Consider the following 24,349-nt stretch of genomic DNA (forward strand, 5'->3'; position numbering starts at 1 on the left):
GAACCTATAGCATGCCAGCACTTCACCTGATACAGACTACAACTATGTGCACAGTTTTGGTTTTTTTGGTTTTTTTGTTTTTTTTTTTGGGGGGGGGGGGGAGGGGGGGGTTGCCTTCTAAAGCTTAAAGCTTGTCCATATATACAGTGCCTCCAGTATACAGTGCCATTAGAAAACATTGACTGGGGCCCCAATAAAGAATAATGCCACTACCCTACCCCAAATAAAAAAAAGCACCAGAAAGGTACCTCATCAAATATAATGAAAGAAACACAGTTTTATATAAATTATAAAAGCTCTCTCGCTATAATATATATATATATATATATATATATATATATATATATATATATATATATATATTGCAGTTTTCATACCTATATTACATCATACCTCATGGTGCTTGTTCCAGTAAAAAGTGATCTTTTATCATCTGCAAATTGTGCTACCTGGGCAGAGCTTCACGGGCGCAGCGCTACTTAGCCCTGCCCACATCGCCACCATAGGCCCTGTCCCTCCGTGACATCATCGGCGCATAGAGCCAACCTAAAGGGGGTGGGGCCTATACTTTTAGGCAGGCCAATTCCAATGGCCATCAAGGGGGCATGCCTAGACGGCTATGACGTCAAAGAAGGGTGGGGTCTATGTCACTATTGTAGGCGGGGCTAAGGGGTGCTTTGGTTAAGAAGCCCTGCCCAGGTGGTACAATCCGCAGATGATAAAAAAATCACTTTTTACTGTAATAAGCACCATGACGTATGATATAAAATAAGGCATGAAAACTGCAAAGTTTTACCTTTACACCTGTGTAGAGACGTCATAATGCAAAAAGTGGGCAACAGTGTCAAAAGGGTTTGTGTCATGAAGCAAAGTTGGTTAAATCAGATGTATACATATATGTAAAGGAGAAAAAATATGCTAGTACAGTATTTTACATCACTGTAATGTTTTTCTTCTCCATTTATATTGATCCCTGGTTTTCTCTCTGAACTGTGACCCTATTGTTGGCATGCAAAAGAGCACACACTTTCCCACAATCCCCCTTGCTTGCTGGCCCAGTGGAGACCAACAGCCAGTACTCTGTGGAGACTGCAGCTCAACTGAGAATGCCTGGCCACCTTGAGTGGGTCATAAACAAGGGCAACAGGTCATCAAAACAAACAGGCACATGGGGGATTATTAAGCCCATCTATCATACAAGACATCAGAAATAAGTGTACATTTAAAATATGTTTATTTTTACCTAATGCATTAGTTTTGGCTTAGTTTTCTTCATTATACAACCCCTTTAAGTTAAGAGGCTCCATAGAGGAGCGGAATGTTTATGCTACTATGTAAGGATCTTTAGTTGCTCTTGGGGTCCGTACTCTGGGCAATTTAAGTTTCCTTCTGGACTGAAAAAGCAATCTCCCAGCCTCGCCCCTCACTTCGGATAAAGCAGGATTTCTGTCTCCATTATGTGGCTATGGAGTGACTGAGCACGGAGGATTTCTGCACAGCACAACACCCTGCAATCTTCTCTCAGTAAGTTCATAGATAAGCACTGACCTTTCTGACACCTGAATTTAGCGTTTTAGGTGCCCAGAGAGTCTACAAACAGCTGACCTTCATGTCACCTCTTCCTGCTCCCTCATCTCCCCCAGCCCCTCCCCCCTTCATAGGCTTACAATGGAGAGAGCAGAACCCGTCTTCACTGGCTTCTCTGTAATGAAGACGTGTTTGCCTGATAATGCACAGATAAGAAGTCAGGGGGGGAGGCTGGGAGATTGCTTCTTGAGTACAGAAGGAGGCTTTTTTGGCTGATGAAACCTATTACAGAGTTTCTTAAAGAGAACCAATCACCAAAAAATCACTGTCCCTATTATCAAAGGTAATCTCTCCCTATGTCTATCTATGAAGATACAGACTGCCTTTGCAGTCTGTATCTTATCCCTTTACCCAATTCTCTTGTTTGATGCACGAAGGCCGGGCGCCGCCATCTTGATTACGTCACTTTGCGTTTCACCGCTGGAACGCAAGTGACGTATTAAAGATGGCGGCGCCCGGCCTTCGTGCACCGAACAAGAGAGGTAAAGTATAAGATACAGACTGCAAAGGCAGTCTGTATCTTCATTTTGTGTATTTATGAAGATACAGACTGCCTTTGCAGTCTGTATCTTATACTTTACCTGATCCTCTTGATCCCTGCAGCAAGGCCGGCGCCGCCATCTTGAATACGTTGCTTGCGTTCCACCGCTGGAACGCAAGTGACGTATTCAAGATGGTGGCGCCCGGCCTTCCAGCACTGAACAAGAGGATCAGGTAAAGTATAAGATACAGACTGCAAAGGCAGTCTGTATCTTCATAAATAGAGTGCTTTTGCAGTATGTTTCTTATACTTTACCTAATCCTCTTGTTTGGTGCAGCAAGTCCGGCGCCGCCATCTTGATTACAGTACTTGCGTTCCAGCGGTGGAACGCAAGTGACGTAATCAAGATGGCGGCGCCCAGCCCTGCTGCCTCTATGCATGACGGGAGCTTCCTGTCTCGAGCCGGCTCTTTTGAAAAGAGCCGGCGCGAGGCAGGAAAGTAAAACGTCTGTAATTAGAAAACGCGGCAATAAAAATGATTGATTATATTTACAAATATTCTTAAAGTTACAATATACATCCAATAAGGAAAAAAAAAAATTTTGATTTTCGGCCGTGATTGGTTCTCTTTAAAATCGCTTATACTACTGATTTCTGCAATAAAAAAAACCATGACAGTTACGCTTTAAGGCGTCTTGGCTTAATGCCCTTTTACACAGAGCGATTATCGTTTAAAAATTCTATATAACAATCGAAAATGAGCAATTATCTGTCCGTGTAATAACAATCAAACGATGAATGAAAAATTGTTCATTTTTGTTTTTCAACATGTTGAAAAATTATCGTTGGTAGTTCACTAATTGTTCGCATATCTGTTCGAGTAATAGGACATTCACCGATAAAACGTGATGTGTGGGCTGTCCTGAGTAACAATTAGCGACTGCTAAAAGACGTAAAAAACGATCATTCATAACAGTAATCTGTGAATGTAATAACCTCGGAATCGTTCTCTACAAAATCGATAGTTTTCACAAGAGATCAATCGTTATAGAGAATTTTTAAACGATAATCGCTATGTGTAATACACACTTAAAGTTACACTGTCCCCCCTTTTTGCATTATGACTTCTTCACACAGGTGTACCTTATTTTATCATATCATATGTCGTGGTGCTTGTTCCAGTAAAAAGTGATCTTTTATCATCTGCGGTTTGTGCTATCTGGGCGGGGATTCACAGGCGACGCACCACTTAGCCCCGCCCACACTACCACTGTGACGTTATCGACGCATAGACCTTTAGGCTGGCCTGTTCCAATGGTCATGGAGGGGCAGGGCCTATGCGCAGATGACTGGGCCAACTGTGGTGTTGTGGGCGGGGCTAAGTGACGCTTTAGGGGTGAAGCCCCACCCAGATAGCACTATCTGCAGATGATAAAAGATCACTTTTCCTGAAACAAGCACCATAGCGTATGATATAAAATAAGGTATGAAAACTGCTAAATTTACCCTTTACACCTGAGTAGAGAAGTCATAATGCAAAAAGGGGGAGACAGTCACTTAAAGGCTGTATTCATTCTGAGATGTGGTCTGGGACCTGCCCTTACCCTAGGGACCTGATCTGAGGTCTGCATTTATTTCGGTTTGGCCCTAGTACAGTCTGGTGATATTCTTGTGTCCGTATATATATATATATATATATATATATATATATATATATATATATATAGTGGCTCTATTTATATTGAGGTCTAGAACTTTACCTAATTTGAGATCTGTGTATATTTTCAGGATTTGTTTTACCATGTTTCTGCAACATTTTTATATAAATTTTTTCAAACATTCAAACCAATTGTTTTCTCTATACAAGACATGTGGGGGGAAAATGATGATAATCACATGAAAATGTGATAATTTGTAGGTTTTGCAGCAGTTTTGCTGTATGGTCACTTGCAGGAACAATAAACTACAGTACTCCTCCTGCCATGTTCTCGCTGTCATGCCGCTGCCACTCCACCACAAACTCTTGATGACCTGGACACTAGAAATAGCGTTGATTTTTCACATTTGTGAACTTTTCTTTTATAATTCATTTTAAGTTTTGAATCTTTTTGGTTTATTTCCAGAACATATTAAACATATTAAAAAAAAAACAACTAAATGTCAATGGTCTCCAACTTTTGTAGATAGGCAGGTAGAGACAGATGGACATATACCATACATACACAGATAGAAAGCAACATACATAGAAGTGATGTGGGTATCTAATGTGTTCAGTGAAAGGTTCTTCCAGGTGACGGGGCCTGTTAGCACTTTCCAGACCTGGTGCTTATTTCCATCACAACAAAATAATTCTTCCTGCAGGCAATGCTTACATTTTCCATCAGGACCGATCACTTACAGTATACATTAACCCCTCCAGCACAGAAAAAGCACTGACAATAGTGGACATATGCGAAGTGACTTAAAGAACGCAAATTCATGAGATAGATAGACACACAGATATGAGAGAGATAGATAGATAGATTCATAGATAATAGTGGATAGATAGATAGATAGATAGATAGATAGATAGATAGATAGATAGATAGATAATTCATACATGATAGATAGATAGATAGATAGATAGATAGATAGATAGATACGTCAAAAATGTAGTGCAGCACACCACAAATGCATTGTCTCACATGGGCAAATAAACCACTTTTTTTCATCGCATTTGTGGTGTGCTGCGGTACATTTTTGACGTATATTGGAGACACCTTGGAATCGGGTGTTTACTGCTGGCACCCCTGCACCCTGTATAGTCTGAGTGCTGCTGAAAATTTTTTTTCTCTAGATAGATAGATAGATAAATAAATAGATAATTCATAGATGATAGACAGACAGATAGATAAATAATAAATGATAGATAGATAGATAGATAGATAGATAGATAGATAGATAGATAGATAGATAGATAGATAGGAGATAGATAGATAGATAATTCATAGATGATAGATAGATAGATAGATAGATAGATAGATAGATAGATAGATAGATAATTCATAGATGATAGATAGATAATAAATGATAGATAGATAGATAATTTATAGATGATAGATAGATAGATAGATAGATAGATAGATAGATAGATAGATAGATAGATAGATAGATAGATAGATAACTGATAGATAGGTGTGCTTGAGAAAGGCTCCATTATGGAGTGGAACACATTTTGATTCACTTTACCTTAGAGTGCTGCAAGAGTTCCTGATAATAGATAGATGACTAGATATTAACTATTTTTGGCTTTATTGTGATTTAGACGTCTTCAAAGACAAATCTGTAAGTATAACAAAGCCCACCTCCATTACTCTTATTTATGAGGGCATTGGTTATAAAGAGGAGTGATCCGGTGTCAACTCCAGATCAAAGGAAATAAAAGGAAAACAAAGAATTTATGCATCCCACTCTTGGTGCTGGGCGGCCAGCAGTCAGGAGGTTAATCCTTTGCTGCCTGCCCTTCAGCTGGAACCCATCACATCTGCATCTTGCCATGTTTATTGGGCTGTGTGTGTGTGTGGGTGTGCTGGGATCTCATTACATCTAAACCTCGCTTCTCCTAATTGCACCCTAAACTGCCCCGAGGCAACAAAGCACAACTGACTCCTGCCTGTTATTGTAAGTTCATGTACTGCACCTGCCCATAGAGGAGAGACAGGAGAGCCGGAAAGAGAGACATAGAGAGAGATAGAAGGAGAAAGAGAAAATTAAATAGAGAGGGAGAAAGAAAGAACGAAAGAAAGAACCAAAGAAAAAACAAAAGAATTTATTGGTTGTGTTTTATTAAATTTAATATGTAAGATCTCTTTTTTTCTTATTGAAAAAATAAATAAATAAAAATAAGGGTTAAATCCTTAAAGCGGTTGGACACTTTATTGTAAAATTGCTCAGTGAACAGTATTAGGCTGGGTTCACACTACGTATATTTCAGTCAGTATTGTGGTCCTCATATTGCAACTAAAACCAGGAGTGGATTGAAAACACAGAAAGGCTCTGTTCACACAATGGTGAAATTGAATGGATGGCCGTCATTTAATGGCAAATATTTGCTGTTATTTTAAAACAACGGCTGTTATATTGAAATAATGGCCGTTATTTACTGTTATATGGCAGCCATCCACTCAATTTCAACAGTGTGTGAACAGAGCCTTTCTGTGTTTTCAATCCACTCCTGGTTTTGGTTGCAATATGAGGACCACAATACTGACTGAAATATACGTAGTGTGAACCCAGCCTTAGTAAGCGTACTCACTGTATATGCTGATAGCAGCTCCCTGTGTACCTCATAGAGCTAACATCAGACTCCCCTCCTCCAGGCTGTGCTGCCCTGCGGTGAGTCTGTACATAAGATGGCTGACATGGAGGAGCATGTGACTATGCCCCGCCCCCAGTGTCCAACACTGAGCTTGTATAAGCCTATGGAGGACGCTGGGGGCGGGGCATAGTCACATGCTCCTCCATGTTGGCCATCTTATGGACAGCCTTGCCCCAGAGCAGGGCAGAACAGCCTTGAAGAGGGGAGTCTATGAGGTACACAGGAAGCTGCTGTCATCAAGTAATCTAAATATACTTACTTATACTATACAAAAAATTATTTTACTATAAAGTGGCAATCCCCTTTAAGGACCATGGGGGAAATTATCATCCCTGTGGCTGGCATACATTGGCAAAAAAGACCACCCCTCACACCACTTTTTCAGCGCTGCACCACAGCTTTACAACACCTGCGGCAAACTGATATAGTCACAGGGATAATCGCTATTGTTTTCCAAACACCACCAACAATTTGACATCTGATAATCTGGAAACTCTCACAATCCAGAACAGAAATGTAGAAGCTGGAGAGTGATCAGTTAATGAATTGGGATTTTTGGAGGCCCACATACTTTAGGCTTAGGGCCCTATTACATGGAGCGTTAACCGGCCAAATCGTCCCAATTCAGCCGCTCCGTGTAATAGAGACAACAATCATCGGTTGATCTTTTTCTAAGGTCCGGACCTTAAATCATCGGCCGCCGACAGCGCATCTCTACGTGTAATAGCGATGCGAGGCCTACGATTGAACAAACCGTTAATACATTACCTGTCCACATTTCCGGTCTTTTCCTGTGCCCCGGACAGAGATCGGCTAACAGCCTGTCAGCTCAGCGTCAGGACGCATGCAGAACGCAGGAAAAGACCGGGAGCGTGGACAGGTAATGCATTAACTGGGCAAGGGCTGCATGGACATCCCTAACGATGTTTGTGCAGCCCTTGCTATTCGATTATCGGGCCATGTAATAAGTTCAGTAAACGAGCCCTGATCGACCAGATCGGTGCTCGTTTACAATATGGATCAGGCCTTCGTCAGCCCGTTTTATAGTACCCTTACTCAATCATGATTAATGTGAAGGAATTACCTCATGATAAAGGGGATGAAGGGAGCCATGCTGAGTGCCGAATAGGTGCCATCCATGGGAGATGGGTAGAGCTTACTCAGGATGAGGAGCAGAAGGTACAGGCTGGGATGGAGCTTCAATTCCCCCGTATGACTGTAAGAAAAAGAAAGAAATGTAATAACTAGATGTATTCTGGGTAAAAAAAAATGTTATGTAGGTCATTTAGTACTTGCTATACAATTAACTCCTGAACCATTGATTTTTTTTTTTTTCTACCTGTCTAATAGCGCCACCACAGGGCAGCCCATGTAATGGAAGGATGTGCCACTGTCCAGTCTGACATATGGGTTCTAAACCCCCTCACTTTATTCAGAATATCCTATTGTCCTGCACCAGAGAGCCCTTTTAACTCTCAGCATTACATAACTCTGACATCAAGAACCACCAGCTGCATTATTATAAAGGCTAAAATAGGTCATTGTTTGAAGGCAAAGAAAAAAAACCCTCTTCATACTGTGTGTCGACCTTGGCTATTGTTAGAGCTCCCATGTATATGCTCTTCAAGTCTACCCTATGATTTAATGCCATTTACCAACTAGGATGTGGACACTTTCCAAATGTCTCAAGGGTTTGCCAAGTGGTGAGTAATCATTTGGAATAACAAGGCCGTGGTATGACTGGAAGGAAGTGTAAAGCGTTAGAGCTAGTTCACACAGAGCTGACTTGTTACAGAAATTTCCACAACTGGAAATGAGTTCCGTTCATCTGAATGGGGATCTTTTAGATAAACAGGACGATGGCAAGAATTTCACCCTTAAAAGGGGTTGTCCAACGGGTAAAATATTTCCTCTGTAAGATCACCCAAAACAGAACATTTTTTTTTAATTGGAATTATTTAAAAAAAATATTTGTGTGTGTGTATGTGTAATATGTATTTTTATTATAAGTAACCATCAATTTTGACATATAAGGTGGACATTCATAGAGGAAATCAGTGGAACACCTGGGGGTGCCATAATACGCACACAATTTTTCTTCAAAGAAATGTTCCAATTAATTTTCTTTGTATGATAATTAATATAGAAACCTCACATTTATTCGTAGGTGAATCCCTTCAAATAAAACAGAAAAAGAAGACTGTCATCAGTGAAACACAGAAAATGTATACTATAGTTCTTCATATGTAAACTCTGAAATTCTAGGCCATGAACTTACTCACCAGTGGCTCCAAATCCTTACAATGCCGTGATCACTTGAGCTGAGTAGGCACGGCAGTCTCTGCTTAAAGTACCGTCTGTCCCATAGACTCAATGATATTCTGAAGCGCATCCCACTGTCCGATCAAAGAATTGACATAGGACATTTGGGCGGACAGCATAATGAGCTTTAGTATATCATTGAGTCTATGGGACAGGCAGAACTTCAAGCAGAGAGCGCCGTGTCGACTCAACTTCCGCCCAATTTCTGTAGTATGCACATACCCTTAGTGAGAAAAAGGGAACAAAGATAGAAGGAAGTGCAACTGAAGGAGCAGACTACACAGGGTTTGTTTGTAGTCTGTAGTCATGGAAATAAACTAGTCTGAGGAATATCTATATACACTAAAAGGTAATTAAAAAAAAAACTTTATTTTAAATACATTGTGCAAAGGTGCATATAGCCTTTGAATGTGAGACTTTTTAAAGGCTATAGGCTTTACAAATTATAGGTTTCCTACCCCCAGTCAGCAAACCATTGGCATATTTGTCCATTTACCAAATCGCATTTACAAAACATATCACAGGACCTTACAACGAATAGAGTAGTTGGTTATGCTGTAAGATTGAACTCTTTGGGCCTAATGCAAAGGTTGAGCCCATTCTGTTGCAGAGAGGGCATGAGCGTCGTGAGAAAATACCCTCAAGAACAACTCTTATTTAAAATTGTAAATTCAATTTCTAAACTAATAAAGTTTTTAATACTTTTGATTCCTTAATTCATAGCTACTGGGGCCAACAGTTGCCTGGACTGTTATTCAAGATTCCTAGTTCTTCCATAGCTGAAATCATAATTACTTGTAGAGACAAGAATCAGGACTAAAGAGGAGTGAAACTACAGTAAGTTCGGATTCGTAAACCCCCAAGAATTAGGCATGGATGCAGATGCAGATGCAGAAGATGGATGTAGCTCTATAGCTGCTTGGAAAACATGGCTGCATCCATCTTCTCAAGCCACCAGGGCGTCAAATGCTGAACGTTGTGGGTTTCGCGAACCTAACCTTACTGTAGTTTTGCTCATCTATAATCTGGATCATGGCACAGACATTTCCAGAAGATGGAAGGAGTCTTAAAGATGTAGTTGGGTGGTGTACCCAAAAATAAGTAAGAGTCGGGTGGATGATATCCAAAAACTGGAAATTTCAGGTTAAAATCCAATGCTGAGCTATTGAAAAATGTCTGAGGAAATTTATATCCGATAAGTTGCTGTGGTCTACCACACATATGTGTCATTTCACCGCACAATTAAAGCTTTTGTATACGTTTTCATCATCCATCCTTGTCGAAAGCCTTGAATGTAAACCAGATGTATCGGGATGGAAGCGGCACAAAGTCATCACAGTCTTGGTTGTGTGCTTGGGTTGTGCTCATTAAAATAACCTTTTTATCCCAAACCAGCCTTGTAGTAACATTTTCCGCACATAAATCCCTAGATTAAAGCTACACTTTGGCATTAACCAAGACTAACTTATTAATACGATATTAGTAATGTAGAGGAAAACAAAATGGCAGATGCTCCGGTTTTCCTGACATTTGCTTAAGAAACCTAAGAGCAGGATATTTGCTTTGCATTGAAGTCGGCTGTTTGCTTTGCCCAGTCCCACATCCAACACTTTTCACACTCAAGAAACTATTTTTACTCTCTGAACTTAAAGACATAAATCAGAGCCTTGCTCCTAGGTTACAAAGGAGCCTGCAAGATTGTTGACCTTCCCGACAGCCCCTGGCTTAATAAAACTGCCCCCCAACCGTCAGGAGGATTGCCTGGCACATAAAATACAGAATGCATGGAAGAGAGCCTGTCTTCTTACAAAGTCCAGAGACCCTGAAAGACATTTGTCATCACAGGACACCATCTGAAACATAAAAACAAAAAAAAAAAAAAGAAAAGCGTCCTGTCAATTTGTGTTGCTTAGAAATTCCTCTATACAGGCGGGCACAACGATGCGGAAAATAAGCATGTTATGACAGGGTGGCCGGCCAGTGCTGCACTCCTTAAAGTGATGGCTTCTTTTACTGCCTGACATGGTTGTTATATGTACACAACAGAGTAAGAGTATCAAATGCCTCCCGTAATGGTGACTGGGAAGTGTGACACCAACGAAGAAGGATGAAAAACAAAGATGGAGACCAATCTGTAGACGTGAATCAAGGATGTCTACCATGGGTAACTCAGCCATATGCTCTACTAGGACAAGTGTCTAGTAAGACACTGGGGTTTAGCTTTTTTAATGTTTTGTTTTTTGTTTTTTTTATTTGTATAGCGTACGTTTTTGGGTGTGGGAGGAAACCGGAGTACCTGGAGGAAACCCACGCAAACACGGAGAGAACATAGAAACTCTTTGCAGATGTTGCTTCCTTAAAGAGTTTCTCAAAATCTCAGTTTTATCACCCAAAGCTTTAGTCATGTTATTGAGTCTGTGAGGTCATTCTGCTAACGATAGTACCAGGAATATGATGATGGCATTACTTAAGGGGCAAATTTTGTATAGACCCATTGAGTGCCATAGATTGTAAGCCCTCGCGGGCAGGGTCCTCTTCCCCCATGTACCAGTCTGCCATTTGCCTTCATGTAATGTGTTTTTATCTTGTATTGTTCCTGTTTGTTACCCCTATTTATTGTATAGCGCTCTGGAATAAAGGGCACTTTATAAACAAATAATATTAATAATTAAGTTTGTTGTAAATAGCTTACAGTGGTTTGAAATGACGAAAAAGGAATACTCACCCTAACAATCCTATGCTGATCGCCAACCTTTCCTGGTCCTCAGCTGATGTGGTGTGTTGATATTCATTTAGGGGAAACCCGACAAAAATCTTTTTCTTTCATATCAACCGGTTTCAGAAGATTATATAGATTTGCAATTTACTTTTAATCCTTTTTTTGCAATTTAAAATAGAAGTATTTCCATACTTATCAGCTGCTGTATGTCTTGCAGAAAGTGGTTTTTATTTTCAGTCTGACACTTTGCTCTCGTCTGACACCTCTGTCTTAGACATGAACTGTCAAGAGCTGTAGCAAATCCCCATAGAAAAACTCTCCTTTTCTGGAAAGTTCCTGACATGGACAGAGGTGGCAGCAGAGAGCACTGTGTCAGACTGGAAAGAATATGCCACTTTCTGCAGGACATACAGCAGCTGAAAAATATGGGAAGATTTTAGATTTTTAAATAGAAGTAAATTAGTTGATTTGAAAGAAAAACAAACATTTTCAATGGAGTATCCCTTTAAAATTTTGCAAGCAGTTATGGGGTTTGATGGCACTAAATGGGCATCTTTTGGGCACTACATATATTATAAACCCCATTCCCAAAAGGAAAAGGATGCAGAATATGTGGCTTTCAATTAGACTTGTACTGTATTCACTGTAGATTTGCCATCGGTCCATAAAAACGTATTCGCTTTAAATCTTTGACCATGACGTACAAGGCCATCCACAACCTGTCCCCTCTAATCTCTGACCTGATATCCCGCTACCATCCCTCACGCAACGCAATCCTCCAGTGACCTCAATCTGCGCTCCCCCCTTGTTCGTACCTCGCCCAACCGCCTCCAAGACTTTGCCCTCGCCTCCCATATACTCTGTAACTCACTACCCCGACACATCCGGCTCTCATCCACCTTAAGACCTGAAAACCCATCTCTTCTAACTAGGCTACAACCTATAATTCTGCATCACACTTGACTGGCTGCACTTTACCTCCTGTTTCTTTCCCCCATGTACCAGCCTGTCTTTTGCCTTCATGTAATGTGTTCTGATCTTGTATTGCTCTGCTTGTTACCCCTATCTTTTGTATAGCGCTCTGGAATTAAGGGCGCTTTATAAATAAATAATAATTATAATAAAAATAACAATAACAACAGGTATATGAACTTAGCCTATCAACCTTTTTTGCAATGATTGGCCTAGCTGGATCAGCTTTTTGGGAATGCCATTCATTTCTTGGCACAATTGTTTTTTTAAACCATTATAGGAATTTGTCAGCTCTATATCAAGCTCAAAGCTCAAGTGCCAGGGAGGTGTTGCCAAGCTGCAGCATGCATGCATCCTTCCTACCCTGCATGAATATACAGCATTGAGCTCTCCACATCAGCAAGAGGAATATCTGGCTAGTCCTGTGTTTTGAGACTCTTAAATGAGGCTCCACAGGCCCTTTTTTTGCACAGTAGGGAGTGGTCGGGGGAAGGAGGAAGCATGCATGCTGTGGCTTGGCAATGCCTAGCTGGCACTTGAGCTCACGAGATTAATTTTTATAGGACACCAATAGATTTTCCACCTCTGCAACACTCACCCAAAGGCAAAGGACTGATTAGACTACATCTGGCCAGTCAGTTTGGCTAGATTATCATCTATAGCTTTTACTGATAACTCTGAATTAATGGCATTATCTTCAGGGTCCATCAGCAGAATAATCACACTATATGAAGACGCTACAATAAAAATGAAGGCAACAACCTAGTAAAGTTTTAGTTTTTTCCGTTTCTGGTCATAGACGCTACAGCAGTTCCAGTAATGTACACAGCATTGCCATGTGAGTTACTGGATGCATTTGGTTAGTCATTCAATAAAAAAAAAAAAAGAAAGAAAAAGAAAACACCATAAGGAAAGACACGTGGGCAGCAAACACAGCGCATAATGTTGAATACGGCAATGTGTAATCTGTTTCTTTTAATAGTACACCAACCGCCTGTCAAAGAACACAAAACTTGCTGCAGCACAGAATCCATTTAGCGAGCTTATTAACATGGACCTTAATGAAAAGCATCTTGTATAAACATAACACATGACCAATTCCAGTCCTGCCAGCCGTCTCCTTACACGGTCAGCGCATTACAAGGTACACAGGAGACGGTTAGAATTGGAACACTGGAAGAGTCAACCTTTTAGCTAAATAAGTATGTTAGCAGATTTCTATTTGTAATAAAAAATAAAAAAACAAATGTACAAAAAATAGTGGTAAAAAACTAATAAAAAAAATGGATATACAAAAAGGTTAAAAAAAAGCAGGGACTGGGTAAATGCAAGAGACTATGTAGTGTCTAGCAGTGTCTGAACCTATGAGTTACTGTTGTTAATTATATGTGTATTGGGCGGCAGGGTTTAATCTGTGGATAAAGGGTGTATTTCTGCATCTGGTCAGTAGGTGTCATTGTATAACCATTCTGTTCAAGCAAGCACATGCTGAAGCATGTAAGGGTTAATTGTGTACGTGATTCCGCACATGTTCTTGTGTCTGCCACCTGCTGAGAATTGGTTTGTCAGGCTGACCAATCCCTGCAAATATTGCCTAGGAAAATATACTTTTCTCTATTGCCCAGCCTATCAGGGCTCAGTCCTTCTGTCTCTCTGTCTTCTCTCCACCAATAGCAAACAGCCCCAAAGTCTATAAATAGGGGTGGAGAGGGCCATGTGCTTAGATCTAGTTTAGCTCAGTGTCAAGTTTTTTCCAGTTCCTACTAGGATCCAGCCAAAAGCTTTAGGGCCAGAGAATTTTGTACATGGCACCTGGCCATCTGGAAAGTGCCTGAGGATCCAGTCTATAAGCTCCTTTTCAGTCTACCCAGCCAGTGGCGTAGCGACCGTGGTCGCAGCAGTCGCCTCTGCGACCGGGCCGCTACCAAGGAGGGGCCCGCGAGGCCCCCCCTTGCCACTGCACTGCCCCCCTCCCACTCCCTCTTGTGACCGCAAGCAATGTTTTGCTTGCAAACACAAGAGGCAGGCTGGGACGGGCCCCCGGCTGACTTGCGGCTCCCCAGGGAGCTCTGTGTGCGCCGGGGGGAAGTACTTCCGGCGCAGGGAGCATCGCGTCGACAAAAACCTGGTCCCGGGAAGCCCCGCCAGTGCGTGTGACTAGGACTAGAGAAATCATTCAGGTGAGTATAGATTTTGTTGTTTTAAAGGGGATGATGAGGGGTGTAGTGGTATGATGATGGAACAAGAGGATGATGAAGGGTGTAATGGTATGATGATGGAACAAGAGGATGATGAAGGGTGTAATGGTATGATGATGGAACAAGAGGATGTTGAAGGGTGTAATGGTATGATGATGAGGGAACAAGATGATGATGAGGGGTGTAGTGGTGTGATGATGGAAGGGCAGGAGGATGATGAGGGGTGTAGTGGTATGATGATGAAGGAACAAGAGGATGATGAGGGGTGTAGTGGTATGATGATGAAGGAACAAGAGGATGATGAGGGGTGTAGTGGTATGATGAAGGAACAAGAGGATGATGAGGGGTGTAGTGGTATGATGATGAAGGAACAAGAGGATGATGAGAGGTGTAGTGGTATGATGATGAAGGAACAAGAGGATGATGAGGGGTGCAGTGGTATGATGATATAGGAACAAGAGGATGATGAGGGATGTAGTGGTATGATGATGAAGGAACAAGAGGATGATGAGGAAAGTAGTGGTATAATGATGAAGGAACAAGAGGATGATGAGGGGTGTAGTGGTATAATGATGAAGGAACAAGAGGATGATGAGGGGTGTAGTGGTATAATGATGAAGGAACAAGAGGATGATGAGGGGTGTAATGGTATGATGATGAAGGAACAGGAGGATGATGAAGGGTGCAGTGGTATGATGATGAAGGAACAAGAGGATGATGAAGGGTGTAGTGGTATGATGATGAAGGAACAAGAGGATGATGGGGGATGTAGTGGTATGATGATGGATGAACAAGAGGATGAAAGGATGTAGTGGTATGATGATGAAAGGGCAGGAGGATGAAGGGGTAGTAGTATTATGATAGAGGTGGTTGTAGTATGATGATGTAGGGGCAGGAGGATGAAAGGGGTAGTAGTATGATAATGGAGGGGCAAGAGGAGGGGACAACATGGGGGGCATCTGTAAGGGGGATAAAATGGGGGGCCATCTATATGGGGGATAACATGGGGGGCCATCTATAATAGGGACAACACAGGGGGCCATCTTAAGGGGGAAACATTGGGGGGCCATTTATAAGGTGGAAACATTGGGGGCCATCTATAAGGTGGACTCCACGGGGTGTGTATACAATAGGGGGATATGTACTATATGGGGGATCACATAGTGTTAGGGCTACCTACTAAATGAGGGTGTAAAGGGGCCAATACACATGTGCAGTTAGACATATTAGGCTCCTCACTCCTCACCATCCTCATCTCTATACTGTCTGGCAGATTCTGTGGATTTGTGGTTTTGAGAAGTTCTCATAACGGCCCAGGGCAGATGGAGAAGATGAAAAGGGAAGAACTCTGATGAGAGAAGACATCCTCTGTGAGTCACTTGATATAACTGCACTGTAATGTATATGGTGTATAGAGCCTGTGTACAGTGCGTCCACCTCTATATGACTGTATGAAGTGATATTGGTCTATGTACAGAGGATTTTATTCAGTAGCAGCAGTGGTGTTAGTCAGTATGTGGTGGTTTTAATCAGTAGCAGCGGTGGTGTTAGTCAGTATGTGGTGTTATTAGTCAGTATGTGGTAAGGGGGGGCCCAAGTTGACCTCTTGCACCAGGGCCCAAGAGACATTAGCTACGCCTCTGTACCCAGCTATGGCTGGCTAAAACAAGGGGTGCGGCTACCCCTCATGAGCGACTAAAACCTGTCCATGCTGAAGGGATTATCCAAGTTCTCAGAGCCCTGCAATCCGCAGTGGGTTTTAATCCCCAGACAGCGGCTAGAGAAAAGATTTCGCCCACTGCAGATCACCAGGACCTAAGGCTAAAAACCAACAGTTGGCTTTTCCCATGCTCCTGCTGAGGCCTGTGCACTCCGTGTCCTCACCCAGCATAGATGGATCACTCACAGTCGTGAGTAAGGGTTAATCATATCATATTGACAGTTCTGTGTCGGCCAAAAACTTCAGAAGAGAAGGATCTATGGGTACTGATTTCTGCCTTGGTTCTACTCATAACAAAGAAGCCGGGGGCCCAATATGGAGATCAGCGGTGGGTAGGGAGGTTGGACCCCGTGATCTCTTACTTTTACCCTATGTTGTAGATAGGGGAAAAGTAAATATTTCTAGGAAAACCTCTTTAAGGATTTAAATCTGTATACTTTAAAGGGAAGACATTAAAGAGGTTAAATGATCAACTGGATCGTATTATGGCCTAAGGCTGTAAAACACACCATAGGCTATAAGGGGTATTCATGTTTTCCAGGCAGTCCTTGGGTTGCATCCACCTTCTCCAGACAGTGGGATTCGATTGCCAATTGTTTGGGTTCTTGCGAACCCTAAAGTTCTGCGAATTCGCTCCTCACTAGACATTAACCATGCAAAAGAAAAAGATGTGAACAAGTAAAAAGAAAGGTATATCAACAATGCATAAGAGGAAACAGAAGCAAGATCATGGTAAGAGAAGGAACAGTAGGAAGAGGTAAAAAACTATGTAAAAACTAAGGAAAAATAAAAAAAACACAGAGACAGGCCTTAGCATGGCCCTGCTACATTTGATAATATAGTTTAACACTTTTTCATTTAGAGAGTGTCTTTTTTCGGTTACCACTTTTGGCAGTATTACATTACCTGGCTGGTGCTGAAGTACAGGGCTAGCTTCTCTTCGCTTGATAAAGCCCTAAAGAATACTTATTTTCCTTACGTCTATTTAGTTTAAGTTGCAGATTTACAGAATTTAGCATTTTAGCAGCACGTATGATTTCACACGTTTTAGACATTACAGTTTGTGCAGTTTAACCAGGACTGGGCTTACGGGATCAATCCGCAATGTCACGACCACAGGGACACCCGGATCCGACACTTTTCACCACCAGATAAGAATAAGTCACATGAGAAAAAAAATTCTCTGCTCTCAATCAACACTGTTAGTTTCTGGTAGACTGCTGGCTCGGTATAAAACCCACCATTCACCACAAAATAGTCATCTTTCTAACCCTCACCACTCCTTCTCACCAATCCCAAGGCAGAGTCTCTAGTTACTAGATTCCTGCTTAGTCTGAAAAGACAGAACCCTAAACTTCTAGATGACTTTTTTATATGATCTCACTTCTCCACCTTTCTAGAACCTTCCTTTAGGAGCTCCTACAATTTCCACGATTGCATCTTGCAGAGTGATACTAGGATGGAACTCATACAGGTCAATGGTATTTGCAAGTTCATTAGAAGCACACTCATTGTTAATGTATAAGTTTAGCTAAAGAGAAACCTTGGAAGGTGGAGAACTTCATAAACTAGATTTACAGAGAATGTCTGGTTATGCCTTGACTGTTCACCCTTTCATATGACCTGAATATAGATAATGCTCAGGAATAAGAAGCCTAGAAGTATGAATAGAGATGAATGACTGTTAACAAATTGGTTTCAGGCGTAGTTAGCATCTCTGGTAATGTTGCATGGCTCTCTAAAGGTAAGACAAGGACTTAAAAAGGCAGTGCGATTAAGAAAACTCAGTCTAAACTGATGCATGATGAGAAATTAACATATTTCAAATGTAAAAGCATTTCTCATAATGTTCTGTATAAGAGATATAGTTTATAATTGCCTAGGTGCCTGTTTTGTTTTGATAACCTGTTGCCTTTGGTTATGACCCACTAAGGTGGCCAGGCATGTTCAGTTCAACTGCAATCTCAAGGAAGTGCTTGCACTTGATTTCCACTCAGCCTACAAGCAAAGGGGATTGTGGGAAAGTTATAGAGATGAGTGCAATTTGAGCATGCTCAAGTCCAATTGTTTGGCACTTAAAGCGACCCTGTACCCACAATCTGCCCTCCCCAAACTGCTTGTACCTTTGGATAGCTGCTTTTAATCCAAGATCTGACCTGGGGTCCGTTCATCAGGTGATGCAGTTATTGTCCTAAAAAATAACTTTTGAACTTGCAGCCCTGTGTCAAATTGGCGTGGACTCGAGTGTCTGTGCCCTAACCTTGCACCGCCTCTCCGTCCCTCCTCCCCACCCTCTTTACCATTAGGAATGGCCCTGGCAGAATTTCTTCTATTCCTCACTTGTCTGAACACTGCACAGGTGCCTTAACGATCCAACACATGTGCCGTGATGAATAGTAGACCAGCCTGGATCATTCCTAATGAAGAGGGTGGGAAGGAGGGATGGAGCTGTGCAAGCCTAATGCACAGACACTCTAGGCCACGGCAATTTGACACAGGGCTGCAAGTTTAAAAGTTGCTTTTTAGGACAATAACTGCATCATCTGTTGAATAGACCACAGGACAGATCTTTGATTAAAAGCAGCTATCCGAAGGTACAAGCAATTTGGGGAGGGCAGATTGTGGGTGCAGAGTCGCTTTAAATACCGGTTTCTTGAAAATTGAATGCAGCAATAGGGAAACATGTTTTCTCAGACTCCCTAGGGCTGCATCCAATTTCTTCAGCCACCAGTAATCAAATGCAAAACCACTGGACTTGAGTGCTAGAGTGGAACTCATCTCTAGTAAGTCACTTTACAAATAGTACGCATCTTATTTCACTGAAATGAGCCATGTAAAGGGAGGAGCAACCTCCTTGCAAACTAACTTGTCTGAATATGTGGTGCAGCCAATCAAGTCATTGTTATAATGGGCCACTTGATTGGCTGAGTCTTGCAAAGGCTCTGCAGATGACCCCTGATCCTGCAGATCAGCACTTAGTTGCTGTCTCTGGTCTGGTCGTCCGTAGACCCCTCCAACACCAACTAGAGAGATAGTTTTCCTCCTTTTAGAGGGCAGCTAATTTGCAAACTCTTTTCTAGAGTACTAAAAAAACAGTAGCCACTCTCTAGAGATAGATGAGAATACATATGTACTAGCACCCCGCTTAGCTACAGGGTAGCACATGATTACCCTGGACAGCTGACTGACCTAAGAACTAATGCAACTATCCCGAAGAAGATCTACTTGGCTTCTTGTCAAATAAAGAGACAGAAGAATTTCCCAAATAAACAACTAAAAAGCAGATAAGATGGCATAACAATAAGAGTGGGAAACCTCTAAAGTTCCTAATGAAGGATGTCTTAACCCAAGTTGTTGGTGGACACTAATAACATGTAGGATGAGGAGTAGAAATACATGGTTTGATTAAACCTTAGAGATTGGTTCAAGGAAATCACTCAAAATAGTGAATGTCATTTTAGTGATCAAAAAATTTGGGGTTATGGTCAGATTAGAGACCCTAACCCTAAATTAGTATTAGTATAGGTGGGTAACCCTAAAAATCCTAATCTAGGGTTAGGGCCTTAACCCTTTAAGGACATGGCCCATTTTCGTTTTTACGTTTTCGGTTTTTCCTCCTTGTGCATAAAAGATCATAGCACTTGCATTTTTCCACCTAGAAACCCACATGAGCCCTTATTTTTTGCGTCACTAATTGTACTTTGCAATTACAGGCTGAATTTTTGCATAAAGTACACTGCGAAACCAGAAAAAAATTCAGTGTGGTGAAATTGAAAAAAAAAACGCATTTCTTTTATTTGGGGGAAATGTGTTTTTACGCCATTCGCCCTGGGGTAAAACTGACTTGTTATGCATGTTCCTCAAGTTGTTACGATTAAAACGATATGTAACATGTATAACTTATATTGTATCTGGTGGCCTGTAAAAAATTCAAACCGTTGTTAACCAATATACGTTCCTTAAAATCGCTCCATTCCCAGGCTTATAGCGCTTTTATCCTTTGGTCTATGGGGCTGTGCGAGGTGTCATTTTTTGCGCCATGATGTGATCTTTCTATCGGTACCTTGATTGCCCATATACGTCTTTTTGATCGCTTTTTATTACATTTTTTCTGGATTTGATGCGACCAAAAATGCACAATTTTGCACTTTGGGATTTTTTTGCGCTGACGCCGTTTACCGTACGAGATCAGGAATGTGATTAATTAATAGTTTGGGCGATTACGCACGCGGCGATACCAAACATGTTTATTTATTTATTTATTTGTTTACTTTTATTTAAAACCTGGGAAAAGGGGGGTGATTCAGACTTTTATTAGGGGAGGGGGCTTTTTACTATAAACAACACTATTTTTTTTTTTTACACATATACTAGAAGCCCCCCTAGGGGACTTCTAGTATATACACTGTGATCTCTCATTGAGATCTCTGCAGCATAGATATGCTGCAGAGATCCATGAGATCGGCACTCGTTTGCTTTCGGCTGCTGCAGCCGAAAACGAACGAGTGCCGAGCAGAGGACGGCGCCATCTTGGACGCGTCCCCGGCCGGCATCAGTAACGGAGATCGCTCCTCCGGGACAAGGTCCCGGAGGAGCGATCTCCCCCACTAGACACCAGGGAAACGTTGCCTCCGGTAATCGGAGGCAGCTGTCAACTTTGACAGCTGCCTCAGATTAGCTAATTAGCGGGCACGGCGATCCGACCGTGCCCGCTAATAGCAGCGGTCCCGGGCTACTCGCGGCACCCGGGATCGCGGCACTTCAAAGCGGGGCCGCCGCGCGGCCCCGCTTTGAAGTGCAAGTGAGGACATATGACGTACCGGTACGTCATATGTCCTTAAGAGGTTAAAGAAGCACTCCACCCAAATTGTTTGACTTGCTCCCTGACTGCAGGCTGGAGCGTACAGTATACTTACCTAAGCTGTTTGGATTCCACTGGCACCAACGATGCATCTCTTCTGACCCCTCTTTGGCCTTTTGAAGACAGAAAATCAAAGCATCTCTATGAGAGTGCTCTCATAGAGCTGCATAGACAACTTTGGCTTCCCGCCTCAAAAGATGTGAGACCGCAAGAAAAGAGGCCACGGGGGGCGCCAGAGGGAGTTGAAACGCATCATAACGTTGTGCCGCGTGAAAGCGCTCACCACAAGGGAAGTGCTGTAACCTAACCTGTAAAGTTTGGTTAAGGTTAGACAGGGTCTAAGCACTACTAAACCCCAGTATGGGTCCCACTCCCTAACTAAACATTAAAGGGGTTATCCAGCGCTACAAAAACATGGGCACTTTCTTCCAGAAACAGCCCCACTCTAGTCTCCAGCTTGGGCGAGGTTTTACTGCTCAGTTCCATTGAAATGAATAAAGCTTAAATTGTAACTGTCATTTCAGGGTCATTTTTCTGAAAATATTAAATATCAACAGTACAAGCGATTTTCAGAAACTCTGTAATAGGTTTTATGTACTAAAAGAGTTTCCTTCTGGACTGAAAAAGCAATCTCCCAGCCTCCCCCCTCACATCAGATGAAGCAGGATTTCTCTGTCCATTATGTGGCTATGGAGAGGGGAGGGGCTGTTAGGAGTGACTGAGCACGGAGCAGTCTTGCAAAGCACAACACCCTGCAATCTTCTCTCAGTAAGTTCATAGATAAGCACTGACCTTTCTGACCCCAGAATCCTGCGGTTTAGCTGCCCAGAGAGTCTACAAACAGCTGACCTTCATGTCACCTCTTCCTGCTCCCTCATCTCCTCCAGCCCCTCCCCCCCTTCATAGGCTTACAATGGAGAGAGCAGAGCCCGTCTTCACTGGCTTCTCTGTAATGAAGACGTGTTTGCCTGATAATGCACAGATAAGAAGTCAGGGGGGGGGGGGAGGCTGGGAGATTGCTTCTTGAGTACAGAAGGAGGCTTTTTTGGCTGATGAAACCTATTAAAGAGTTTCTTAAAATCGCTTATACTACTGATTTCTGCAATAAAAAAAAAAACATGACAGTTACGCTTTAATTGCAAACTGCACCTGACCTGGAGACAAGAGTCGTGTTGTCTCTGAAAAACGGTGACTATGTTTTTGTAGCACTGGATAACCCATTTAAATGGTTAGGATTAGGATTACATTTAGTAGGGTTAAGCTGTCTTGGCCAAAAAAAAAAGAGGTACAGATTGATTTAGTCCTAGGAGATCTCTGTGTGTCAAACATTATTTTTCTAGAATCCAGCGTCCAAACGTATAGAATAGAAGTCAAAACTAACTGTAAGAAAACTGCTCATCTCTAAACTAGTATAAACTTAGGGCCCCACAGCTTCCTGAAGGGTTTCTATCCCAATGATACTCTGGAGGGTTCTTTATGCAATAGAAATGCCTCCTCACTACGCTATAAAACCCATAAGACCATTTGGAATCCAGGACCTACCTTAAAAAAAGAAAAAGGAAAAAAAAAACAAAAAAACAACAGTAGTAAAGTAACAAACAGAGAACAAATATTCCTTCTCTATTACAAAGAATGCAAAAATGTATCCAGTGTAGTATTTCAATTCAATAAAAATACATAAATCCTGCCCGAGACTATGCTAAGGGTAACCAAAGAAAGTGACGCCAAACCCAGTTTTCTGCTCAATTTTAAATAAATAGATATAAAACCCAAGAACGCCTGTTTTTGTGGTTTCCACTGTTGCTCCAAGTTATTCTAACCCTTAGCTTGTTTACTTAAGATAAAAGGAAAATGAAGGCAGAAAAATGAGACACAGAACTTAAACCGACTATTATTTGGTCTCTGAATCCACACACAAAGTGACCTCTCACTCCGCTCAGGGTGTGTGGGTGAACATGGAAGTGACTTTTTACTCTGTCAGCTTTTCACTATTGTGCTCTATATTTATCCTGTGCTTTTATTTGCATTTTAGACATTTGAACACTCCTGGTTAACCTCATCTCAGCTAAAGTCATGAGCAAGCCTCAGGTGTCAATCACAGTTCAAGAGGAAGGTCCCTTAAAGGGGAACTATTTCAAATTAACTGGTGTCAGAAAGTTATATAGATTTGTAATTTACTTTATTTAAAAATCCCAAGTCTTCCAGTTTTTATAAGCTGCTGTATGTCCTGCATAAAGTAGTATATTCTTTCCAGTCTAACACAGTGCTCTCTGCTGCCACCTCTGTCCATGCAAGGAACTGTCCAGAGAAAGAGGGGTTTTCTAAGGGGATTTGACAACAGTTGATTTGAAAGAAAACATTTTTTGCTGGAGCTCCCCTTTAAAATGGGACAAATCAGTAATATGCTCTCAGTTGTAATAAGGCAACAAATGAAAAAAATCTGGTTATGACAAGGAATTATCTTACAGCTATACAGATAACAAAAAAATTGGATGTGGCACTAACCATTTCAAGCGACTCTGTACCCATAATCTGACTCCCCCAAACCACTTCGGATAGTTGCTTTTAATCCAAGATCTGTCCTGGGGTCGGTTCGGCAGGTGATGCAGTTATTGTCCTAAAAAACAACTTTTTAACTGGCAGCCCTGTGCCCAATGGCCGAGGCCTAGACTATGTATGCATTAGGCAGGCACAACCTCTCTGTCCCTCCTCCCCGCCCTCCTCATCATTAGGAATGTTCCAGGCAGATTGTCTCCTATTCATCAGCTGTGTGAACACTAAATATGGGATGGATCATTAAAGCACCTGTGCAATTTTCAGACAGGAGAAAATGTTCCAGTGGCATTCCTAACGATGAAGAGGGTGGGGAGGAGGGACGGATGGTGGTGCAAAGTTAGGGCACAGATACTCTAAGCCCTGGCCGTTGGGCAAGGGGACAATAACTGCATCACCTGCCGAACGAACCCCAGGACAGATCTTGGATTAAAAGCAGCTATCCGAAGGTACAAGTGGTTTGGGGGGGTCAGATTGTGGGTACAGAGTCACTTTCAGTGACTCTTTCAGAAACATTTAATAGAAGTACTTTTCGGATACTGATACATTGCAAGAGAGAGAGTTAGGAAGGCGCGTTGC

General features: G+C 41.9%; 1 protein-coding gene across 4 annotated transcripts in view; it reads right to left on the minus strand.

The window, feature by feature from the left end:
- THADA (THADA armadillo repeat containing) overlaps positions 1-24,349 on the minus strand; it is a 480,068-nt gene that overhangs the window by 248,653 nt on the left and 207,066 nt on the right. For all 4 annotated transcript variants that reach the window (XM_069954790.1, XM_069954788.1, XM_069954791.1 and 1 more), the window contains exon 28: positions 7,510-7,641. In XM_069954790.1, the coding sequence (XP_069810891.1) occupies positions 7,510-7,641 (132 nt within the window). The remainder of the gene's footprint in view (positions 1-7,509; positions 7,642-24,349) is intronic.

This window comes from Dendropsophus ebraccatus, chromosome 15 (genome assembly GCF_027789765.1).
Source record: "Dendropsophus ebraccatus isolate aDenEbr1 chromosome 15, aDenEbr1.pat, whole genome shotgun sequence".
NCBI lineage: Eukaryota > Metazoa > Chordata > Amphibia > Anura > Hylidae > Dendropsophus > Dendropsophus ebraccatus.